Raw genomic sequence first — 21,996 nt, 5'->3', positions numbered from 1 at the left:
GGGAAGTGTCTGTTTAAACCTTTTGCCCATTTTTTATAGGGTTGCCTGTCATCTTAGCATTGACTTGTGAGACTCCCTTATCTACTCGAAACATAAGTCCTTCAACAGACACGTATGCACGTGTCTTCCCTTCTGTCATCTGCCTTCTCGATTTTAGCTGCGTATTTCAAACACGGGTATTTTTAGTTTTGCTAAAGCTAAATGTTTTTATGCTTCATATTTTTTGTGTCTTTTCTACCCAAAAGCCACCAAAAGAGTACAGATTCTAGAGCAGGGACGCCAGCTGGGAGAAGCATTTACCGTTTGTATTTGAAGTTCGTAGTTAAATCTTCGAGTGAAGTGGCTTGACGTTCTCCACTCCATGAGAGCGTAGGTTTTATTACACCATCCCGTGACGTTGGGTGGGCTTAATCTCTCTAGGCGAGGAAAAAAGACACTCGTATGAGCAAAGCAAGTCAAAATCAGTTTTCTGGACATACTCTTAAAATAGGCCTCCTACAAATTCAAGGGAAAAAAGGCAGGAAAATGTCATTCAAAGGTTGAAGAATAGTGAAAATATCAACAGACACGCATGACAAAATTATGTTGGGATGCGGGCACGTGAAAAGATGTACAACATCACTAATTATTAGGGAAATGCAAATCAAAACTACAATGAGATATCCCCTCACACCCGTCAGCATGCCTACAATTAACAAGACAAGAAATAACAGGTGTTGGAGAGGATGTGGAGAGGATTCACTGCTGGTGGGAGTGCAAACTGGTGCAGCCACTATGGAAAATGGTATGGAGATTCCTCAAAAAACCAAAATAGAAACACCGTACCATCCAGCTATCTCAATTCTGGGTATTTATCCAAAGAACTTGAAATGAACAATCCAAAGAGACTTATGCACCCCTGTGTTCACTGCAGCATTATTCACAATAGCCAAGATGAGGAAGCAACCCAAGTGTCCATCCACTGATGAATGGATAAAGAAGATAAGGTATATATACAATGGAATACTGCTCCGCCATAAAAAAGAAAAAATCGTACCATTTGTGACAACATGGATGGACCTTGAGAGTATGATGTTAAGTGAAATAAGTGAAAACAGAGAAAGACAAACATGGTATGATTTCACTCATATGTGGAAGATAAACAAACACATGGGTGGAGAGAATGGATTGGTGGTTGCCAGAGGGGAAGGGGCGTGAGGGGGTTGGGGGAAAGGGGGAAATGGGCACATTTATATGGTGATGGATAAAAACTAGACTATTGGTGGTGAGCACGATGCAGACTACACAGAAACTGATATATAACAGTGTACGTCTGAAATTATACAACGTTATAAGCCAATATGACTTCAATTAATAAAAAAGATACGTTGGGATGGTTAGCCTAATTCGGCCTTGGGATTAGCTCTCAGACACCAGCATGGGGGGAGACTTGCCCCCCTGAGACCCTTCTGGAAAGGTTTTGCAGGTCTGTGTGGCTGACACCCCCCAGAACAATGCTTGTTCTTTCCGCTCTTGCCAATTCCAGTGCCCCTCATTCCGTGTTTCTCCAGCAGATGGAGAAAGTCTGCTGTGTGCACTGTGCCCTCCCTCCTTCCCACCTGACCGGCTCTGCTCAGCCCCGGGCAGCCCGACCTGCTCCCCACCCTGCCCCAGACCATCCCACTCCCAGCGACCTCAGCCGAAGACTTCACCGGGCGGCTTCCGCTCCTGCCCCAGACTCCCGCCCCTTGGCTGGGACACAGCCTGCTCTAGATGTCCGGACCGCCTGCCTTCTCTCCTTCCCTAGACCCGTGCCTGCTGGAGCTGGCTCCTCCCAGGACCCTCCTGCCCCCCTTCCCTGTGCTGCCCCAGGGCTCTGCCCTGCCCCTCCCTCGGGTCCCCCTCCCCTGCCGCCCAGGCTCCATCAGCTTTCTGTGGGACCACATCCCCACATGCACTTGCAGGCCTGACCCCACCAGGAGCCCAGCCCTGTCCCCACCTGCCTGCTCGGAGTCTCACCTGGACCCTGCAGGAAGTCCAAGCTCCCTGTGGGGTGATTCCCAGGTGTGGGTGCCCTGGCCCCTCCCTCTCCTCCACCGTCCCCTCCTCTCTCTCCTCCTCCTCTCCCGTCCCCTCCCTCCCTCTCCTCCTCCTCTCCTGTCCCTTCCTCCCTCTCCTCCACCGTCCCCTCCTCCCTCTCCTCCTCCTCTCCCGTCCCCTCCCTCCCTCTCCTCCTCCTCTCCTGTCCCTTCCTCCCCCTCCTCTACCCTCCCCTCCTCCCCCTCCTCCCTCTCCGCCTCTTCTCCTTCTCCGTCCCTCCCCCTCTCCCTCCTCCCTCACTTCCTCCTCCTCCCCTCCCTCCTCCTCTCTCCCATCTTGTCTCCATCAGTGCCCTCATCCTGCACCCAACCTCCCCAAATTCCAGCTTGAGATCCACCTTCAGTCCCTCCATCTGTCTCGCAGCATCTGCAGAACCAATCCGCAATTCCACCCCAGGAAATACTCTCAGAACCGGCTCCCCTCCCTCCTCCCTGCAGCCCTCCAGGCCCTGGCCGTCTGTTGCCATGTCCGCAGCAGGATCCCCAGCATCTGGGGTTCTCCCTGGCCTGCTTGGGGGCAGGGAGGGGAGACTAGGAAGGGGGGGATGCCCCATAAAGGCAGCCGGGTCAGTCCTGGTGGGGAAGGCCCAGAGACAGCCCAGACACGCCTGCTGGGAACCACCCCAGCCTAGGGCTAGGGAGCAGGTGTATCCACCAGCCTCCTCCAGCTTCATCTGATGGTGGCACATCCGGGCCTGCCCATGGGCTGCAAAGGCTCTAGTCACCATCTAATGCTCTCAAGTAGGGTCGCAGGTGTGGCGCTTGGAAGCCAGTGTCTCTGTGTGCAAGGAATGGTGAGGGCTGGAGGAAATGGGTAGGTTCCTTCTAAAGAGCCCTACAGTGGGTCAAAGGGTGGCCCCCAAAAGGCACATCCACATCACTCCTGTGAATGGGACCTTACTTGGAAATGGGGTCTTTGCAGATGTGATTAAGTGAAGGAGGAGATGAGGTCGTCCTGGATGAGGGTGACCCCAAATCCAATCAATGACAGTGTCCTTATCAGAGACAGAAGAGGAGACACAGACACAGAGGAGAAGCCACGTGGAGATGGAGGCAGAGATGGAGGGAGGCGGCCACCAGCCCAGGGACGCCTGGAGCCCCAGACGCTGGAAGAGGCAGGAAGGACTCTCCCCTGAAGCCTCTGGAGGGAGCGCGGCCCTGCGACCCCTTCATCTCAGATGTCTGGTCTCCAGGATGGGGGGAGCAGGAATTCCTATGGTTTAAGCCCCCCAGTTTGTACTAATTTGTTACAGCAGCAGCTGGAACTAACCAACCCCAGGACCCAAGTCCCCGGTATCAATGGGCAAGAGCTGTCCTACTGTTCATCAACCCACCCCTCCATGCCTGTCCACGCACAGAGGTGTGTGTAATGGATATCCTTGCACAGGGCCCCACACTTGGGTTAATGCTTTCCTGGCGCCATCTTGAAATTGTTAATAATATCATATTAATCTCCCTGGTAACAAAGTATCACAAACGGTGGCTTGAACAATAGGGATCTATTCTCTCCCAGGTCTAGAGAGCAGAAGGATGGGCAGTGTTGGTTCCTTCTAGAGGCTCTGACAGAGAATCTGTCCCATGCCTCTTCCCCGGTTTCTGGTGGCCGCTGGCCATCCTTGGCTGGAGACGCATGACCCACATCTCTGCCTCCATCTACCCACAGCCTTCTCCTCTCTCTGTGTGTCTGGTGGCTACTGGCCATCCTTGGTGGCTGTAGGCCCATCACGCATGTCTCTACCTCCATCTCCCCACAGGCTTCTCCTCTCTCTGTGTGTCTGGTGGCTGCTGGCCATCCTTGGTGCTACTTGACTGTAGGCCCATCACCCACATCTCTGTCTCCTTCTCCCCACGGCCTTCTCTTCTCTCTGTGTGTCTGGTGGCCACTGGCCATCCTTCATTCTCCTTGGCTGTAGACACATCACCCATGTCTCTACCTTCATCTCCCCATGGCCTTCTCCTCTCTGTGTGTCTGATGGCCACTGGCCATCCTTGGTGCTCCTTGGCTGTAGACCCATCACCTCTGTCTCTACCTCCATCTTTCTGCAGCCTTCTCCTCTCTGTGTGTCTGGTGGCTACTGGCCATCCTTGGTGGGTGTAGACCCATCACCCATGTCTCTACCTCCATCTGCCCACGGCCTTCTCCTCTCTCTGTGTGTCTGGTGGCTACTGGCCATCCTTGGTGGGTGTAGACCCATCACCCATGTCTCTACCTCCATCTGCCCACGGCCTTCTCCTCTCTCTGTGTGTCTGGTAGCCACTGGCCATCCTTGGTGAGTGTAGACCCATCACCCATGTCTCTACCTCCATCTGCCCACGGCCTTCTCCTCTCTCTGTGTGTCTGGTGGCCACTGGCCATCCTTGGTGGCTGTAGACCCATCACCCATGTCTCTACCTCCATCTGCCCACAGCGTTCTCTCTCTGTGTGTCTGGTGGCCACTGGCCATCCTTGGTGGCTGTAGACCCATCACCCATGTCTCTACCTCCATCTCCCCATGGCTTTCTCCTCTCTCTGTGTGTCTGGTCACTTCTGGCCATCCTTGGTGGCTGTAGACCCATAACCCTGATCTCTGCCTCCATCTCCCCATGGCCTTCTCCTCTCTCTGTGTGTCTGCCTCACTGTCTCTTTTCTTCTTCTTATAAAGACAGCTGTCATAGTGGATTAGGACCCAACCTATCACATATGTATACACCCCACTTCCTCATAAGGTTGCATTCACAGGAGCCAGGATGTGCACAGATCATTTTGGGGGACACAGTTCTACCCACAACAAGTGTCTTTTCCTCTGTGTTTTCTTATGTGAAGCCTGATGGGAAAATGGGGCATGCACTGGGGGTCTGGAGCCTCAGCTCATGCGGTGACACCTCCCTTATGGGCTCTCGGACACCCACTGCCCCGGTGACCGCCGTCACCCCCACCCCTGCTGGGAGCCGGGGTGTGGGAGCCGGGGGGCCGAGGTGGGAGCATGCACTGAGTCGCAGGCAGACCCCCAAACTGTGGGTCTGTACTCCCAGTGAGCTCCCATGTCTGAGGGATCTCAGCTTCACACGAACGCAAATGAAACACAGCAGGTCAGCTCAAGAGTGGAGACCACGGACCAAGGAGAAGTCCCCTCTGCTTTTTAAGCAAGAGGCCCCACACTTTTCCTCTGCACCAGCCTCTCAATTCAGTAGTCAGCGATGAGCTTTCTTACTCCATGTGGACCGGCTGGGGCTGGGCCCGGTTTTGTGGGGCTTGAAGCTGTCACAATTTGGGGGGAGGGTCTAGTTAAAGAAAATAATACCAACATAGTTTTCTAAGAGGGTTTTGTGTTATAAAATCCCATCGTCATGTGAACACAGGGCCCTGGGAGGGGCTCCCCCAGCCTCATGGCGAGTCCAGCCCCAAAGGGGGCTGTGCGGCCATCCTCTACGTGTGAGATGGAAATACTCTAAATGCAAGGAGGTGACTTCCTTAGGGGCGTGAACACAGAGCAGCTGCTATGAGCTGAATATGCGGGTCCCGCAAATTCACATGTGGAAGCCCTGACCCCCAGTGGGATGGTGTGAGGAGGTGGGGCCTCTGGGGGGCGACTGGGGTTAGACGAGGTCACGAGGGTGTCTGTTGTTGCAGCCGCCCCGTCTCGGGTATTTTGTTACAGCCGCCGGAGCCGAGACAGCAGCAGCATCTCATAACCAAGGTTGGGAATGTGAGGCAAATGTCCCCAGTTGTCACTCACCAATTTCTGATAATTCTTCAAAAATCTCAGAGCAGGGGATTCCGGAGCCTCGGCTGGTGCCATTCACCAAGAACCGGTAGAAACGGTCGGAGAATCTGGAGACGTCATCGAAATGACACCAGGTGTGTGTCCCCCGCTCGTCCGCTCTGTAACGTGCACACTGCCACTCCTCGTGGGTCCTGCAGCGAGTAGGCACGGCCAGGAGTGACCCGGGCTCTCCCCCGAGCCCGGGAGAGCCCGGCCGTGCCCGAGGCCACACTTACTTCAGGTTCTCCACGTAGAGGCGATACTGGACGTCGCTGGGGGCCTCCCTGCCCACCGTCCAGCTGCACGTCAGGAAATCCACGTCGTGAACCCAGCACTTCAGGTTCTCGGCAGCTGCCCCAGGCTTCCCTTCTGGGCTTGCAAAGAAGAGGAAAGAAAAAGGAGTCCCTTTCTAGGGCGACGTTATGATGGAGATCCTTGTGAATTCACTCACCGTTGCAAGAAATAAGACAGAGACATCCCACATCCCCTTTATGGAATGTCCCCAATGATGGCACCTTGCAAAACGGTAGAATCATCTCTTAACCAGGAAGTTGACACACGTACATGCAACATACAGGACATTTGCATCCCCCATGTGGATCCCCCATCCTTTATAACCTCACCCACTCCCCTCCCGCCCCCAGCCCTGCCAGCCACCCATCTGTCTTCCATTTCTACGGACTTATCACCTCAAGAAGGTCACAGGAATAAAATCACATGGCACACGCCTCTCTCGGTTTGTGTATTTCTCACTCGGTGCGCGTCCCTGCAGATCCGGCCGAGTTAAACGTAATTACTTTCATACTGAGAAAACGCACGGATGACTGACACCAAAGCAAACCCAGAAAGAGCGTTTTCCGTCACCTTGCTCTGGGTACAAAATCGACGTTGAGAAGCTCTGACTGCTGGTGATGTTGACCGTGTAGTTCTTTGCTTTGCATGAAGGAAGCACACGAAACTCACAATAGCGGTTGTTTTTTGCCTAAGATGGATAGGGTCATTGATTAGTTGTTTAGAGAACAGACCTAGTCAGATATTGATAATATTTAGGTTTCTTTAAAAAACTGCAGTTCTATGAAATCGACAATCCAAAGAGGCTTATGCACCCCTATGTTCATTGCAGCATTATTCACAATAGCCAAGACATGGAAGCAATTCAAGTGCCCATCAATGGATGAATGGATAAAGAAGATGTGGTATATGTATATACAATGGAATACTACTCAGCCATAAAAAAGACAGAATCGCCCCATTTGCGACAACATCAATGCATCTTGAGGATATGATGCTAAGTGAAATAAGCCAGACAGAAAAAGACAAACCCCACGTGATTTCAGTCATATGTGGAAGATAAACTTACACATGAACAAGGAGAACAGATTACTGGTTACCAGAGGGGAAGGGGATTGGAGGGTGAAAGGCATAAAGGGGCACATGTGTATGGTGACGGATAAAAACTAGACTATTGGTGGTGAGCACAATGCAGTCTACACAGAAACTGATATATAATAATGTACACCTGAAATTACACAATGTTATAAGCCGATATGACCTCAATAAAATAAATTTTAAAAAACCCAACTATAGTTCTTGCCAAGTTGATCTATAGATTCAATGCAATCCCTGTCAGAATCCCAGCAAGTTGTTTTGTGGATATAGACAAGCTGGAAACAGTAAATAAATCAGTGGTTCCCAGGGGTTGGAGGAAGGAGGGAGGGACGCATAGGCAGAGCACAGGATTTTTTTTAGGGCAGTTAAACTATTCTGTATGAAATATGTGGTTATGCACTTGCCAAAACCCACAGAATGTCCAACGCCAAGAGTGAACCCTCATGTAAACTACGGACTCTGGGTGACGATGACGTGTCCATGTAGGTTCATCAACTGCAACAAATGGACCACCTGGTGGGGGTATTTATAATGAGAGAGGCTGTGCATGTTGGGGAGGGGGGCAGGAGTATATGGGAAATCTCTGTACCTTCCCCTTAATTTAGCTATAAACCTTAAATTGCTCTAAAAAACAAAGTTTAGTGGCCGGCCCGGTGGTGCAAGCAGTTAAGTGCGCGCGCTCCGCTGCGGTGGCCTGGGGTTCGCCGGTTCGGATCCCGGGCGTGCACCAATGCACCACTTGTCAAGCCATGCTATGGCGGCGTCCCATATAAAGTAGAGGAAGATGGGCACGGATGTTAGCCCAGAGCCAGTCTTCCTCAGCAAAAAAAGAGAAGGATTGGCATGTTGTTAGCTCAGGGCTGATCTTCCTTACAAAAAAAAAAAAAAATGAAGTTTATTAATTTACAAAAAGTATAGAAAAAGTTGTATACAAATAATTCCATTTATGTATTAATAGAGAGAGATGATGCTTTTTCTAAGAATACAATGATAAAAGAATTGCAATGGAAAAGATGGAAAAATTATTTTAAAAAAGTGAAAATTTCCGTGAAACAAAGATGAAAGAAAAACATAGTGGAAAGTGTTGATCCAAGTCATAACGTGTTCAAGCTTCATACCTACACTATATAATAAATTAATATAAATACAGAACACCAAGACCCAGACGGATTCGTAGGCAGAGTCTTCATTAAATAAAGGAGAGCCATACAGAGTGAACCACATCTACAAAAGATTCACCCAGACTGGTTGTGAAATGCCTCTGAAGCTCGGGAAAATGTGCACTCTTGTGCATTTTTGATGCTGCTATAAAGCTTTCTCAGATAATTCATGTTAAGACTCATCACATATTCCCTATCTTTTGTCCCAGGAATCCAGCTCTGAAAATTTATCTAAAAGAAAGTTTACAATGACAAACTATGGGGGCAAAACGGTGTTGTCCCCTCCTCCCTTAGCTCTGCGGGGCACTGTCTCTGAGACCAGCTGTCAGCCTGAGGATGCTGGCCTTCGTGGATGGACATGGTGGAGGACGCCAGTCCAAGCGAAAGAGACCCAAAGGTCCTAGGACACACTTTGCAGGATGCCATAATGTTTTCAGAGGCGACGTAGCCATTTGACCCAGAGTGTGATGTTAAAGTGTGATGGATATAAGAAAAATGGGGCAAACAGATAAAGACCATTCACAAAAAGGAAATTGTTAAATTCAGGAGAAACAAACACTTGTGCAGGCAGGGGAAAATATTCCTAGTTAACCACATGGCTCGGTGGTGACTAGCTTCACAAACAAGAAAATAAATATGTGTGCATTGAGGGAGAGGAGAAGGAGAGTGAATGGAGGATGGGAAACACGTGAGAGATGAGTTAGGCAGAGGAAACAGAGATCGAAGCCTCGTGTTCCTTAGGAGAAAAGCCACCAATTTTGCCTAATCTGAGAGTCAAGAATTTGCGATACCAACCTGTTATATAGAGACGTGGAGGTATACAGCAACAGAATCGGGTTCAAGAAGGTGAAAAGGATGCGTCTGGGGAGCCACCTTGAGAACTGGGTGGTCCCTGTCCTCACGAGAGCTAGCTGTGGCCCCCACCTCGTGAGCATGGGGACGCGGCAGACGAGGGAATCACAAGAGAGTCCAATATTTGGAAAGAGTCCTGCGTATTTTCTTCTACTCCTTCAACAGTTAGAAAAACATCTAGATCTTTAATGCTTTTAATTTCCCTTGGCTTATGGGGTAAAGTAGACATCCAACTTAATTTTAGTCCCTTCTGGATATTGTACTGACACCATTTATTAATAGTCCCTCATCTCTCCACTGATTTGAAATCTCATCTTAATGGCATAGAAAATTCCCCCAAATGCCTGTTTCTGTTTCTAAACTATAATCTTTACTCTATTTATCCTTTAATTCATTTGTCCACTCTCATGTCAACACTCACCCAAAGGGTGATTGAAGCTTCTCAGACCATTTTGATATGTGGGAGGGCCAGTCCCTGATCACTAGCCTTCTTCATCAAAATCTCTTGGTTCTTCTTCAGCAACTGTTGTTCCAGATAGAGTGTGGGGTCAGCTTGCCAAGCTCCATGAACACCCCATTGGGGTTTGTCATGGAGTGGATTGAGTCCCCCGAAATTTGTATGTTGAAATTCTAACCTCCAATGGGGCTGTATTTGGAGATGGGTCTTTAAAGAGGTGATGAAGGTAACGTGAGGTCATGAGGGTGGGTCCTGATCCAATAGGACTGATGTCCTTATGAGAAGAGGAGATGAGCACCCAGACACGCACAGAGGGACGACCCTGTGAGGACACGGGGAGAAGACGGCGTCTACACGCCAAGGAGAGAGGCCTCAGGGGAACCAACCATTGATCTTGGCCTTCCAGCCTCCAGGAATAAATTCCTGTTGTTTAAGACCCCAGTCTGGGATTCTTCATTCTGGCAGCTCTAGCAGACCAATCCAGGGCTGTGTTTTGGGGTGGGTTAAATCAAGAGTAATTTGAGGAAACAAGTTTATTCTGAAGGAAGTGATGGATGCTTCTACCTCATGAGACACTTTGAGTTGTAAGTGGTTTGGATTCCCACCACGGCTTGCCCATGCGATCTGTCACAGTTCTCAAGACCTCGGAAGCCAGGAAATGACACAGCGGGGGAGTCGGATGGGGGTTGGCAGGTGATGAGGGGAACAGTGATTTCTGAGCGTGCCCTCTCGGTCGGGCTTGGTCGTCTTCCTGCCGTATCTCAGCCTATTTTCACATCAATCGTCTCATGTGGGTACCATCTTAGGCATCTGACAGATGAGGAACCCTGAGCCACGGGGTTGCCTGCAATCAAGTCACCCCACATTCTACAGAACCCGGGTCTCTGTGGTGCCAGAGACGGACTTAACCTTTGGACTCTGCTGGTGTCAGGTCACTGAAAGAGAGGGAAATGTCTACAATGCTACACACAGCGAATATGGTTTACCTTTATGGGATAATTTGGAGTGTCAAAACACTTAATTTCAGTAACATTTCCATTGAGGTCCCAGGTCAATCTTCGACTTCTCGGCTCCATCCTTAAGTTCTTAATCGGTGAGTTTGCATCTGAAATGTTTATGCGTTAGAGTCAGGAGACACTCAAGATACTTAAACCAGTATCTCCATGGGAATGCCTTTCTCACACCGAGTTGGCCTGTATCCTTGGGAAGTGGAGCTCTACACAGACGAGAAAGCCCCAGGAGCAGGCAGAGGCCATGAAGCAATACTGCCTTATTGATCTCACGAGCTCACCCTCCCAATGATGGAAAAAACAAGTCAGAAAAGCAGACCCCTTCTGCCATCCCTGTTCATGCAAAATTCACCTTCCGTGACCAGGTATCTCACAGAACGTTTTTCTCGCTGAGAACAAATTCTGGCTTGGCTATCCAGCTCAGAGTCTCCTATCCAGACTGAGATTTTGGTATGGCTTGCAAATTGCAATAAAATATATATATTTTTTGCTCTACTTCATAAAATATGAGGCCCGATAATTACGCAGTGATATTCATTTTCTTACCTAGTTTACAGACTGTTTGGGCAATCCTAATACTGTTGGGAAATCTCCCAGAGTACATACGTTTGATTAAGTTTTGAAATGTAACCAAAGCATAAATTTCTGTGCCACAATGTCGATGTGGAAGGAGATCGCAGGACTCAATGTATTTTGTCAATGACTCGCTTAACAATGTAGAAGGTGTTACTCAATCACATTGTGCCAATAACTCAAAGCTATAAAGGTACATCACATACTTTTTCAGGTTTTGTCTGTGACCCTTCATTTGGAGGACTTAGAGAAAATGAGTGTTTATAAACTTTTATACAGTTTACAAACTGTAAGTCCCATGATGCATTATCAAGATCGATAACACAGCTGGATGAGCAAGACCGAACCGTATGAATATCTGGGTTTCTGGCATTATATTCTAATAACCTAATTTATTCCTTAAAAAAACTCATCTGGGAAATTGCTTATAAGTTGAACATGTAATTTTTAATGGATTCTTATGCCTCAAAATTTACATTCCCCTCTGCCAAAACAACACTACATATCATTAAAACAGATATGAGTGATGTTGTAGTATTAGTTTTAGCATGTTTATCATATTTTAGGTTATTTCTCTAAATACTACATTTATATAAATAATAAAAATATTACATTTTATTTTTATAAATACTATATTTATATAAATAAAAATACGTATGTATATATATACACATATATATGGTGTAAAATGACATAACAAGGGAGTTTCCTGTCATTAATTATTCAATAAAGTCCACCTATGCTCTTTCAGAGTGGTTATTCTCCACCCAATTACAGTTGTGCTCACAAATACAAAATTTTAATACAAAAGAGACAAAGAAAATCTGTAAAGACAAATGCAACAAAATCAATGCAAATATGCACAAGATTGTCTCCTGCAACACACTCACCGTCCTCCAGTGTTCTGAAAGAAGAGAATGGAGACCTAGTGTTCTCCATTCTGAGGCACTTTTAAAAACTCTAGATGATGGGAAATACTCTTCCAGTCATGATAAAGTAGCTAGTCTGACATTTATCTCTCATCATAAGCAACTGCAAAACTGGGCAAAATACATAAATCAATCCATTTCTGATGTTGGATAAGAGGCAATGCAGGACTCTGAAAACTACTTGGGAAGAAATGACTTGAGACTCTGAGCTGAGCAATCCTGTGAGTTTCCTTGGAGGTGGGAGACATTCAAGTCCCAAAGAGACAGGGTGGAGATTCCTTGCTAAATATGAAAGGCGTTAGTAAAGAACCCAGAAAAGTCACGCCTTTGTGTCAGGGAGAAACTAGCGCCAGCTGAGCCTACTCCAGACTCACCCTGAAAAAGCTTTAAAACAAGGATTCACCAATAAAATAATAGGCTAACAAAACAAACTCAACGTCTTTAAAGGAAGACCAAAAAACCAGGCTGTCACCAACCCATCATTTACAACATGCAGCACCCAATAAAAAGTTAGTCGATATACAGGGAAGCAGGAATGTGCTTCCTGTGGCCAGGAAGAAACATCAGTCCATAGCAAGAGTCTCATAAATGACAGACGATGAAGTTAACAGATGAGGATGTTACAATAGCTGTTGTAAATATGTTCAAGGACTTAAAGGAAAAGATGAACACAGTGCAGTGAGGAATGGAAGATACAAAAAAAAGAAAGAACCAAATAGAACTTCTAGGGGTAGAACATAGAACATCTGAAACGAAAAACTCCCTGCATGGGCTTAAATCAGATGAGACCCTGAAGAAGAAAATGTCGGTGAACTTGAAGACACAGCGATAGAAAGTGTCCACGCTGAAGACCCAAGAGAAAAAAGATGCAGACTCAAGAGAGAAAGGCTGACAAATGAAAACCTCAGTGACTTGTGTGACAATACAAAGTGGGTGAGCGTATACTTGTCTGGGGCCCAAGTGGGTTAGAAAAATATTTGAAGAAATAGTGGCTGAAAATTTTCCAAACCTAATACAATTACAAACCTGTGGATCCAAGAAGCTCAGAAAACCTACACAAGATACACACACAGAGACACACAGACAGACACGTACCAACAAAAAACAAACAGAAATTCCAAGAGACATCATAATGAAATTGCGTAAAAAAAGAGTGGCGTAAAGAAAATCTCAAAGACTACCAGAGGAAAAAAGACACAGTACATATTAGAGAACAAAGATAAGAATTATCGCTGATTTCTCATTAGAAATAATGGAAAACAGAAGAAAGGAGAATGACATCTCTAAATGCTGGAAGAAAAACAACCCTCACAAAACCCCCTGTTGACCTAGCATTTTATATCTAGCAAGAAATGGAGGGTGAAGTAAAGCCATTTTTAGACTAACAAAAACCGAAAGAATTTTTGCCGGAATACCAGGTCTATAAGAAATGTTAATGGAGACTCTTCCGGCTGAAGGAAAATAACACCAGAGGGAAACTCAGACCTGCACAAAGAAATGCAAAAAGAAAGTGAACAGGAATACACAGGGAATGTCCACCAAAATAGTAAATGTGTAGGTAAACATATAAACCTTTTTCCTCATTTACAATATTTAAATAAGGTGATTGTTTAAAATAAAAATAATCACAGTGTATTGTGGGCTTTACAAGATGTGTACAAGTAAAATGTGTGACAGAGCATAAAGGATGACATGAGAAGTAAAAGTGTACCGTTTCAAGGTTCCTACATCAAACGTGAAGGAGAATAACATTTGAAGATAGAATGTGATCGACTAATGGAGCACACTTTAAACCCAAAGGAACCACAAAATCAGTGAAACAAAGAGGGACAGCCAAAAAGCCAATGGAGGAAAAAAAACTGAACACTAACAAATAGTTAATTGGAAAGAAGTCAGGAAAAGAGGGGGAAAAAAAAACAAAGAAAAACTGAGAAAAATAGCAAACAAGTAGAAAAATGCTAGAATTAAACCCAACCATATTAATAATTACATGTAAATGGTCTAAACACTCCAATGGAAAGAAAAAGTTGTCAGACTCGATTAAAAAAGTACCCCACAGTATGCTGTCCACAAGAAAGGTACTTCAAATATAGTTTAAATTAAAATAATAGAAAAGCACATTTTATGGAAACTCTAGTCATATAAAACCTGGAATTGCTGTGTTAATACAAGTCAAAATAAACTTCAGGACAAGGAGTATTTCCAGGGATAAAAATGGACTTTTCCAAATGATAAAATGGCCATTTCATCCTAATATGTATGCTCCTAATAACAAAGCTTTAAAACTCATGAGGCATAAGCATAACCCCCCTCTCAAATAGATAGAACAAATAGAAAACAGTAAGTCTACAGAGGACTTGATAAAAAATGTCAATCAATTTGACCTTATTGATGGAACAGCATGGTGCATAAGGGCAGAATGCATATTTTTACCAGTTGCACAGGGAAGATTAATTAAAATAGACCACGTACTGGGATGTGAAAGAAGTCCTTGTACATTCTAAAAGATTTAAATCATTCACAGCATATTCTCTGACTACAATAGGATTAAATTTGAGATCAATAAAAAAAATCTGGAAAATACCAAACATATACAAATGAAACAACACATTTCTAAATTACCACATGGGGCATAGAAGAAATCGCAAGGAAATTTAGAAAATGTTTTGAACTAAAGAAAAATGAAAACAACAAAAAAATGTGGGGTGCAGCTATAGCAGTGCTCAGAAGGAAATTCGTAAGATTTCATGTTTATGGCAGAAAAGAAGAACAGTCTAAATTCAGTAATCTAACTTTCCATATTAACAAGTTAGAGAAAGAGGAAAATAACCTTAAAAGAAATTAAACCTAAAAAAGCTTCCCTAAAATAATAAAGAGAATAAAAATCAATGGAAAAGAAAATGGAAAAACTATATAGATAGTGAAGAAAACCAAAAGCTGGTTCTATGCAAAAACAATATAATTCAAATACCTCGAGCTGGGCTGATCAAGAAAAAAAAGAAAGGGGAAAAATGACCAATTTTAGGAATGAAAGAAAGGACAATGATACAGATCCTGTAGATTCAGAAAGAATAATAAGGGGGCGGTTTGAACAAATTTATGCCAATGCATTCAACAACAGAGCACAAGAACAAACTTCTTGAAAGACACAAATTAACAACACTGATGCGAGAAATACAAAATCTGAATAGCCCGATAAATACTAAAGGGATAGAAGATGTAAGGAAAAGCCTTCCCATCAAGAAAGCACATATAACTTTGCTGGCGAATTCTACCAGACATTTAAGGAAGAAATCGTATCAATGTGCACAAACTTTCAGAAGAGAAAAGCAGGGAAACATTTTCTGACTCATTTTATGGGTCTAGCGTTACCCCGATACCAAAATCAGACAAAGATGTTAAAGGTAAACCAGAGTCCAATATCCCTTATAAACGTAGACACAAAATTCCTTCACGAAATATCGGGAAATAAAATCCAGCAATAAATAAAACTAGTAATAATACCTCCTGAGCCGAGAGGTTGATTCCAGGAACGCAAGGTTGTCTTAACCATCCATACCATTCACCCTATGAACAGCAAACTGATGATCTTATCAAGAGACAGAAGCAGAAAAGAAATTTAACACCCATTTGGGATTAAAAACTCAGGAAACTGGGAATGGAAGAAAACTTCCTTACCCTGAGGAAAGAAATCTATGACAATCCTTGAGCTAATTCAGACTCAATGGTGGAGGACTAACCACTTCTCCTTAAGACTCGAACAACTCACTTCCTGCCTGTGGTCAGCGATTCTAGAACACCCCCGGGCCTGAAGTGACCACAAACATGGCGGCATCCTCTGCCCTGGGTCAGGAGGGCAGACGAAGACAGGCACCGGGAGAGGAGTCCAGTTGATACTGGGACCTGGGGCACGGGGGCCCCTCCCAGACCTCCTGCGTCTCTTGTTGTTGGGTGTGAGCTGAATTGTGTCCCCCTCAAATTCATGCTGGGTCCCTAACCCCCAGGACCTCAGAATGGGACCGTGTTTGCAAATAAGGTCATTGCAGACGTGATTGAGTGAAGGAGGGAGATGAGGTCGTCCTGGAGGAGGGTGGCCCTAAATCCAGTGACAGTGTCCTCATCAGAGACAGAAGAGGAGACACAGACACAGAGGAGAAGCCACATGGGGACGGAGGCAGAGACGGAAGGGAGGCGGCCACCAGCCCAGGGACGCCTGGAGCCCCAGAAGCTGGAAGAGGCAGGAAGGACCCTCCCCTGGAGCCTCTGGAGGGAGCGTGGCCCTGTGACCCCTTGACCTCAGACGTCTGGTCTCCAGGACTGAGGGAAATAAATGTCCGTCATTTAAGTCTGGTATTTTGTTACGGCTGCCCGAGCTGACAAAGACAGCAGCCCCAGGAGACTGATACACCCCCCACCCCACCCCACAAAACACCCGAATTCCACTATGATTTGGGGAAAGAATGAACTTCTAAAAGGTTACAAGATGTTGAGACTGTTACTGCAGCTCATGTCATTGAGACCCTGGGGATGGCTGGGTAGCTCGGGAGCAGGCTGCAGAACCTCGGTCCACGCCTGCATACTGTGGGACCCGAGGTTAGGCTGCCCTGAAGATCATCCAGTTGGACCCTCTCATGTCAAATCTCGGTGCCCAGAGGGCCGAGAGCTTCCCCGGGGTCCCTGCCACCTCGGGGACCCTCCTCAAGCAGCTGGCTGGCGTCCCCTGGGATATTCTCTGCCCCACGTCCACCAGCTGCAGCTGTCACTCAAGGGCAGCCGGACACTGACAGCCGGAAATGGGCCTGGACCGCTCAGGGATCTTAGTCATCCTTTTCCACCTTATTAGTCCGTGTTACTATTGAATCTCATTATCTTTCATTAAATTGTCATGACGATTAAATATGCTGCGAGCTTCACGGAAAGGAAGGAAATCCTAATTGGCTCCGTCTGTCAATCTCCATCGTGCAAGGTAGAAAAACAGGATGGACTTGCCCCCAAAACATGTTCCCTTTCGGGTTTAAAAAAAAAAATGTCTCCTTTAGGAGATTTGAACTATGCATTTATCCCCTCAGGGAAAGCAAGACTCGTAAAGACGCCCAGGACATTGGATGGATCCTGAAGGGGACCCGAAGGCTGCAACCTTTCTCTGACTGGGCACAGACTGTGGCCTCCGTCCTTGGTCACGGAGGGAACACACTGCCCATCCAGGTGGCCGCTCTGGCCGGCCGAGGCGCGGCCATCCGAAAACACATTGTTTCGGCAGATGAGTGACGTCGACGTCCCAGGGTGCCTGGCTTAGGGCCGAAGTGCCATTTCCTGGCACGGAGAGAGCTTGGCGCTCTGTGGTTCTAATGGGATTTTGCATGGGCTTAAAAACAACAAAGCAACTTGTTTGAACTTAATCACATCTGCAAAGACCCTATTTCCAAATAACTCACATCCCCAGGTTCTGAAGGTTAGGACATCAACATACGAATTTGGTGGGGACGCAATTCAGCCCATAACCACGGGCTTTCCAACGACCCCACCATAGGATGATACAGATGGAACACGATTTCCTACCGGAATAATAATCCTGGGTGAAGGCAAGCGATGGGTCCTGGCGCCCAAGCTACATCGAAAGACCCGGCATCTTGAGTGTATCAACCTCAAGATTCCGGCTGTGACATTGTGTCAGTTTTGCAGGATGATCCTCGTCCCTGAATTACATGTTACGGCTGCGTGTGAATCTACAGCCGCCTCACAGTAAACAGTGTATCTGAAAAACAACACCCGACAGACCCGCAGACCGCACGTGGCTTTCCCCGGGTGCCTACCCTGGTCCGTGTGCAGCAGGCAGGAGACGAGCATCAGAAACACGGCCAGCCAGAGGAAACCCATGGAGAAGGCAAGTCCCTGGGGAGGGAGGGCGCGTGCTGGAAGAGAAGAGAGCGTTACCTCGGGGTGTGGTTCTGGGGTGGAGGAGGGAGGCGGGGAGGCTGTTGAGCCCCTTAGGGAACAACATTCCAGGACGTCTAGGAGGAAAGTCTCCCGTGCGTGTGCATGTGTGCATGCGGTTGTGTGTGCACACGTGTACAGATGCATGTGTCTACATGTGTGCATATCCATGTGTGTACACGTGTACATGCATGAGTGTTTATATGCCTGTGTGTGTGCAAATACGTGTGTGCACGCACACGTGTCTTGTGCACGTCTGTGTGCATGTGTCTGCCTGTGTGTGTGTGCACGTGTGTGCATCTGTGTGTATCTGTCACCCCCCGCCCCAGGGTTTGAACACGCTCTTGGCTCCAGCCTCATCCAGAGACCGGGAAAGCACACGCCACCCGAGTGCCAGGAAACACTTTGATCACAAAGCAGTGGAAGGAAGTTTAATTAAAAGTCTGAAATCGACGCAGACCGAATTTCCTGAACGGACCGAGTTACAGGAACTGAACGCTGGGCTGTCCCAGCATCCCAGCCGGGAGTGTTTCCCAGGGTCCCCACGAAGCCCCCCTGTGCAGGCTGGCCCTCCCGGACCCTCACCCAGCTGGCCAGTCTTCTGCACCCACCCGGGCCGTCAGCATTAGGGTCTCCTGGTGGACTCTCATTCCTCCCCACCCTGACGCCTCTTTTGTAAATGTCGCGAGTGCCTTGGGGGCCGGCTGGGGGCTGCCACACAAGCAGACGACCCCACAGCAGAGCCTCAGACCCTCGCCTGCCATGGGGGCCAACCCCTTCACCAGGGGTCAGGCTCTCTGTGCACAAAATGCACCCCCTCCAGGCCACTCCACCTGGAGAAACTTGGCTGGGATGGAAGATCGGGGCCACGGACTCTCCCCACCTCGTTCTGGGCCTTCCTGTCCCCCATCGTGGGACCCAACCCGGACTCCATTGGGGGTCTCACCTGCTCTCCCCACCCAGTCCTGAGGCTCCCAGATTTTGCGTCTCAACACTGGGACCGACAATGGTCTCCAACAGGTGCCAACTTTTGCACAAATCTGGCAGAAGATGCTGATACGCACAGTGCTTCCCGCTGAACCCGGGGGCAGGCCGAGAGACCCCCGTCCAGGAGACGGGGATGGGGAAGACCCAGAATTGCCTGTCCCTCGGGACCCATCCAGGGAGAGATATCTCATAATCCATTTGTAATGCAGGGACTAGGGTGAGGAGAGCGAGGCATTGGGCACAAAGTTGAAGGGGGTGCCCCCAACCCATCGTCACGATAAATAACATTTTAGTGCAATATTTACAAAAGTTCAAAGTGATAAATGCATGATGAGGAAAAGATCAGAATTTTAAACAAATACATGACAAGATGGCCTGGGACTCACCTTACTTAATGAAGACAGGTCCAGCAGCCCCACGGTGTCCCGGGGGCAGTGGGCATCGGTTCCTGTCTGCTCTGGTGAGTCAAGCCCCCACATACATAGAGGGGGTCCAGCGTAGTGACGCTGACCCCATAAGGCATCTTTCCCCTCTCCAAGATGTTCACATCCCTTAAAGAGCCAAATTGCACTAACCACGTCGTCGTAGCTGGCTGTTACCCAAATTATGAAGGGATGGGGCCGGCCTGGAGAAAACTCAGCCCCCAGAGGTGAGCATGGGACTGGGGTCAGCGCATAAGGGGCCAGATAAGGGGGAACGGGGCTCAGGACCCTGCTGCCTCGGGGGAGGGGACGTGAGCCCGTCTCTCCGCCAGTGACAGTGGAGGACGCTGCGGCTAGCGGGTCACGAAGAATCAAAAGTCCTGCCAGAGACTCAGACGGGGTGGGCGCTCATGACCAGGTGAATGTCAGGGGTCTGGAGCCCCCACCCTGGGGGAGCCAGGGGGTGAGTGCCCTGTCACGGGGCTACCCCAAATGCAGTCCTCGGCACCCCCATCAACATCATCGCTTAGGACCTCAGTCCGGCCAGCAATCTTGAGGGGAGGCCCAGGGAGCTGCGTTTTTAAACGTTTATTTATTAATATTTTTGTCGAGGTGAAATTCACATCCCATAAAACTCACCCTTTTAAAAGGCACGATTCGGCGGCATTTAGCACATCCACAGGGTTGTGCAACCATCGCCTCTATCTGGTTCCGGCGCATTCTCATCACCCCAAAAGGAGACCTTGTCGCCATCAGCAGTGACTCCCCATCTCCGTCCCCCAGCCCCTGGCAAACACTAATTTCCCTATTCTGGACATTTCATATAAATGGGATCACACACTCTGTGGCCTTTCGTGTTTGTTTCTCTCACTGAGCATCACGTGTTCAAGGTCCATCCAGGTTGTAGCCGTGTCAGTGCTTCACTCCTGTTCATGGCTGAGTAATATTCCACTGCGTGGGGGACCACGTTCTGTCTGTCCGTTCATGCACCGATGGCTGTGTCCACCTCTTGGCGACCGTGAATCGTGGTGCCATGCAGGATCTCTGCTTTCACAAGCCCTTCACGGCCAACTGAGTCCCACGAGGGCTTTGAGGACCACGGACCCTGGGGACCCAGCCCCCAAGCAGCTCCCAGGCAGGCTGCACTGGATGTCAGGAACAAGCCCCCTGCCCAGCCTGGACCAGCGCCCCCCAACAGAAACAGCCCTATAGCCTCATTTGCATGTTTACATTTTCCAGTGGCCACTTCAAAAAAGGTGAAAAAGTGTCAAAAATACATTTTCTTGCTACATCTCTTTAACTGAACACAGCAGCCCGTTCCCATTTCAGCCTGTAACACTGATTACATCACTGTCACAATTCTTAGCGAGATACGCAGCATCCTCATGCTGAATCTGGGGTGCATTGCCCACGAACCCCGTATCTCAGGGGAACCCGCCGTATTCAGATGCTGGCGGTCCCCCGGGGCTGCAGCCCCCGCCGCCTGCCTTCTCTCCCTCGTCCTGCCCTGAAACGGAGCGGGGTCTTACCTGGGACGCAGAGCAAAGTCCAGGGGACGGAGGCAGCCCCCTCCTGGCGCTCGCCCAGCCGTCCTGGAAGTCCTTCCTCCGGGCTCCCCCTTCCCCCGTATTTTCTCAGCTGTGCTGGAGGACGGCTCCCCAAAGAGAAACCGAAGCTTCCTTTCTCCCGATTCAGCTTTTTTATAGTCTCCGGGTGGGGCCCCACCCCTGAAAATCCCACCCAATGAGGGTGGGGCATGTGACCCGGCCAGGGACCCCCGCCCCCCCTCCCTCCGTCTGTTTCTGTCTGTGGCTTAAACTTTGGGGTCAGCAGAACGGGAACAGCTGCGGGCTCTCCCTGGAACCAGCGTGCTTTTTCTCAAAAGTGTGCTTTTCTAGTCTCATTTTTCTCTGCCCGTTCCTCTTTGTCATCGTCCTAAGCGCTGCTCACCATTCACCCTGCTTGGGCAACTTCCTGAGGCGGTAAATTAACCCCAGGAGCGTGAATGGCCCCCGGGCCGTCTTCCTCCTGCGGTCCCAACGGAAAGACCCCTCCCGCCCTCCGGGGCAGGAAGGTGACCCTGTGTCCCCAATTCCGTAGCTGCTCAGGGCTTACGGGGTCAAGGCCCATCTTCGTGTGGCATCTGCCAAGGGCCCCCTGCTTGCCTTTGCAGCTGAAATCCGTCACGTCCCCTCGCTCAGACCCTCCTGGCCATCCCTGGTCCTCATGTACAGCGGCCACCTCTGCGGTCCTTCTGGTCATCGCTCCCAAGTTCAAGCCCCACCCCCCCTTCCCTGCAGCCTTCTCCCCCGAGGCTGGCTCCTTTATGGGTTGAATTGTGTCTCCCCTCATCCCCCCAGATGTATGTCCACCTGGGATCTCAGCAGGCAAATTTATCCGGAAACAGGAACATCAAAGGCGTCCTTGATTGAGAGAAGACAGAGTCGCACTGGAAGTGGGTG

At 48.5% G+C, this 21,996-nt stretch overlaps 1 protein-coding gene across 1 annotated transcript in view; it reads right to left on the bottom strand.

Moving 5' to 3' along the window:
• The window catches only part of IL3RA (interleukin 3 receptor subunit alpha), a 34,776-nt gene extending 13,557 nt beyond the window's left edge, over positions 1-21,219 (bottom strand). The window contains exons 1-7 of the mRNA XM_058535358.1: positions 21,064-21,219; positions 18,005-18,103; positions 10,666-10,784; positions 6,686-6,803; positions 6,058-6,190; positions 5,795-5,973; positions 301-416 (exon numbers count right to left, since the gene is read on the bottom strand). Of these exons, the coding sequence (XP_058391341.1) occupies positions 301-416; positions 5,795-5,973; positions 6,058-6,190; positions 6,686-6,803; positions 10,666-10,784; positions 18,005-18,068 (729 nt within the window). The 5' untranslated portion in view covers positions 18,069-18,103; positions 21,064-21,219. The remainder of the gene's footprint in view (positions 1-300; positions 417-5,794; positions 5,974-6,057; positions 6,191-6,685; positions 6,804-10,665; positions 10,785-18,004; positions 18,104-21,063) is intronic.
• Between the last annotated feature and the right edge of the window lie 777 nt (positions 21,220-21,996).

The sequence above is a fragment of the Diceros bicornis genome, chromosome X (genome assembly GCF_020826845.1).
Source record: "Diceros bicornis minor isolate mBicDic1 chromosome X, mDicBic1.mat.cur, whole genome shotgun sequence".
NCBI classification, from domain to species: Eukaryota; Metazoa; Chordata; class Mammalia; order Perissodactyla; family Rhinocerotidae; genus Diceros; species Diceros bicornis.
This window is presented reverse-complemented; position numbering and strand designations above follow the sequence as displayed.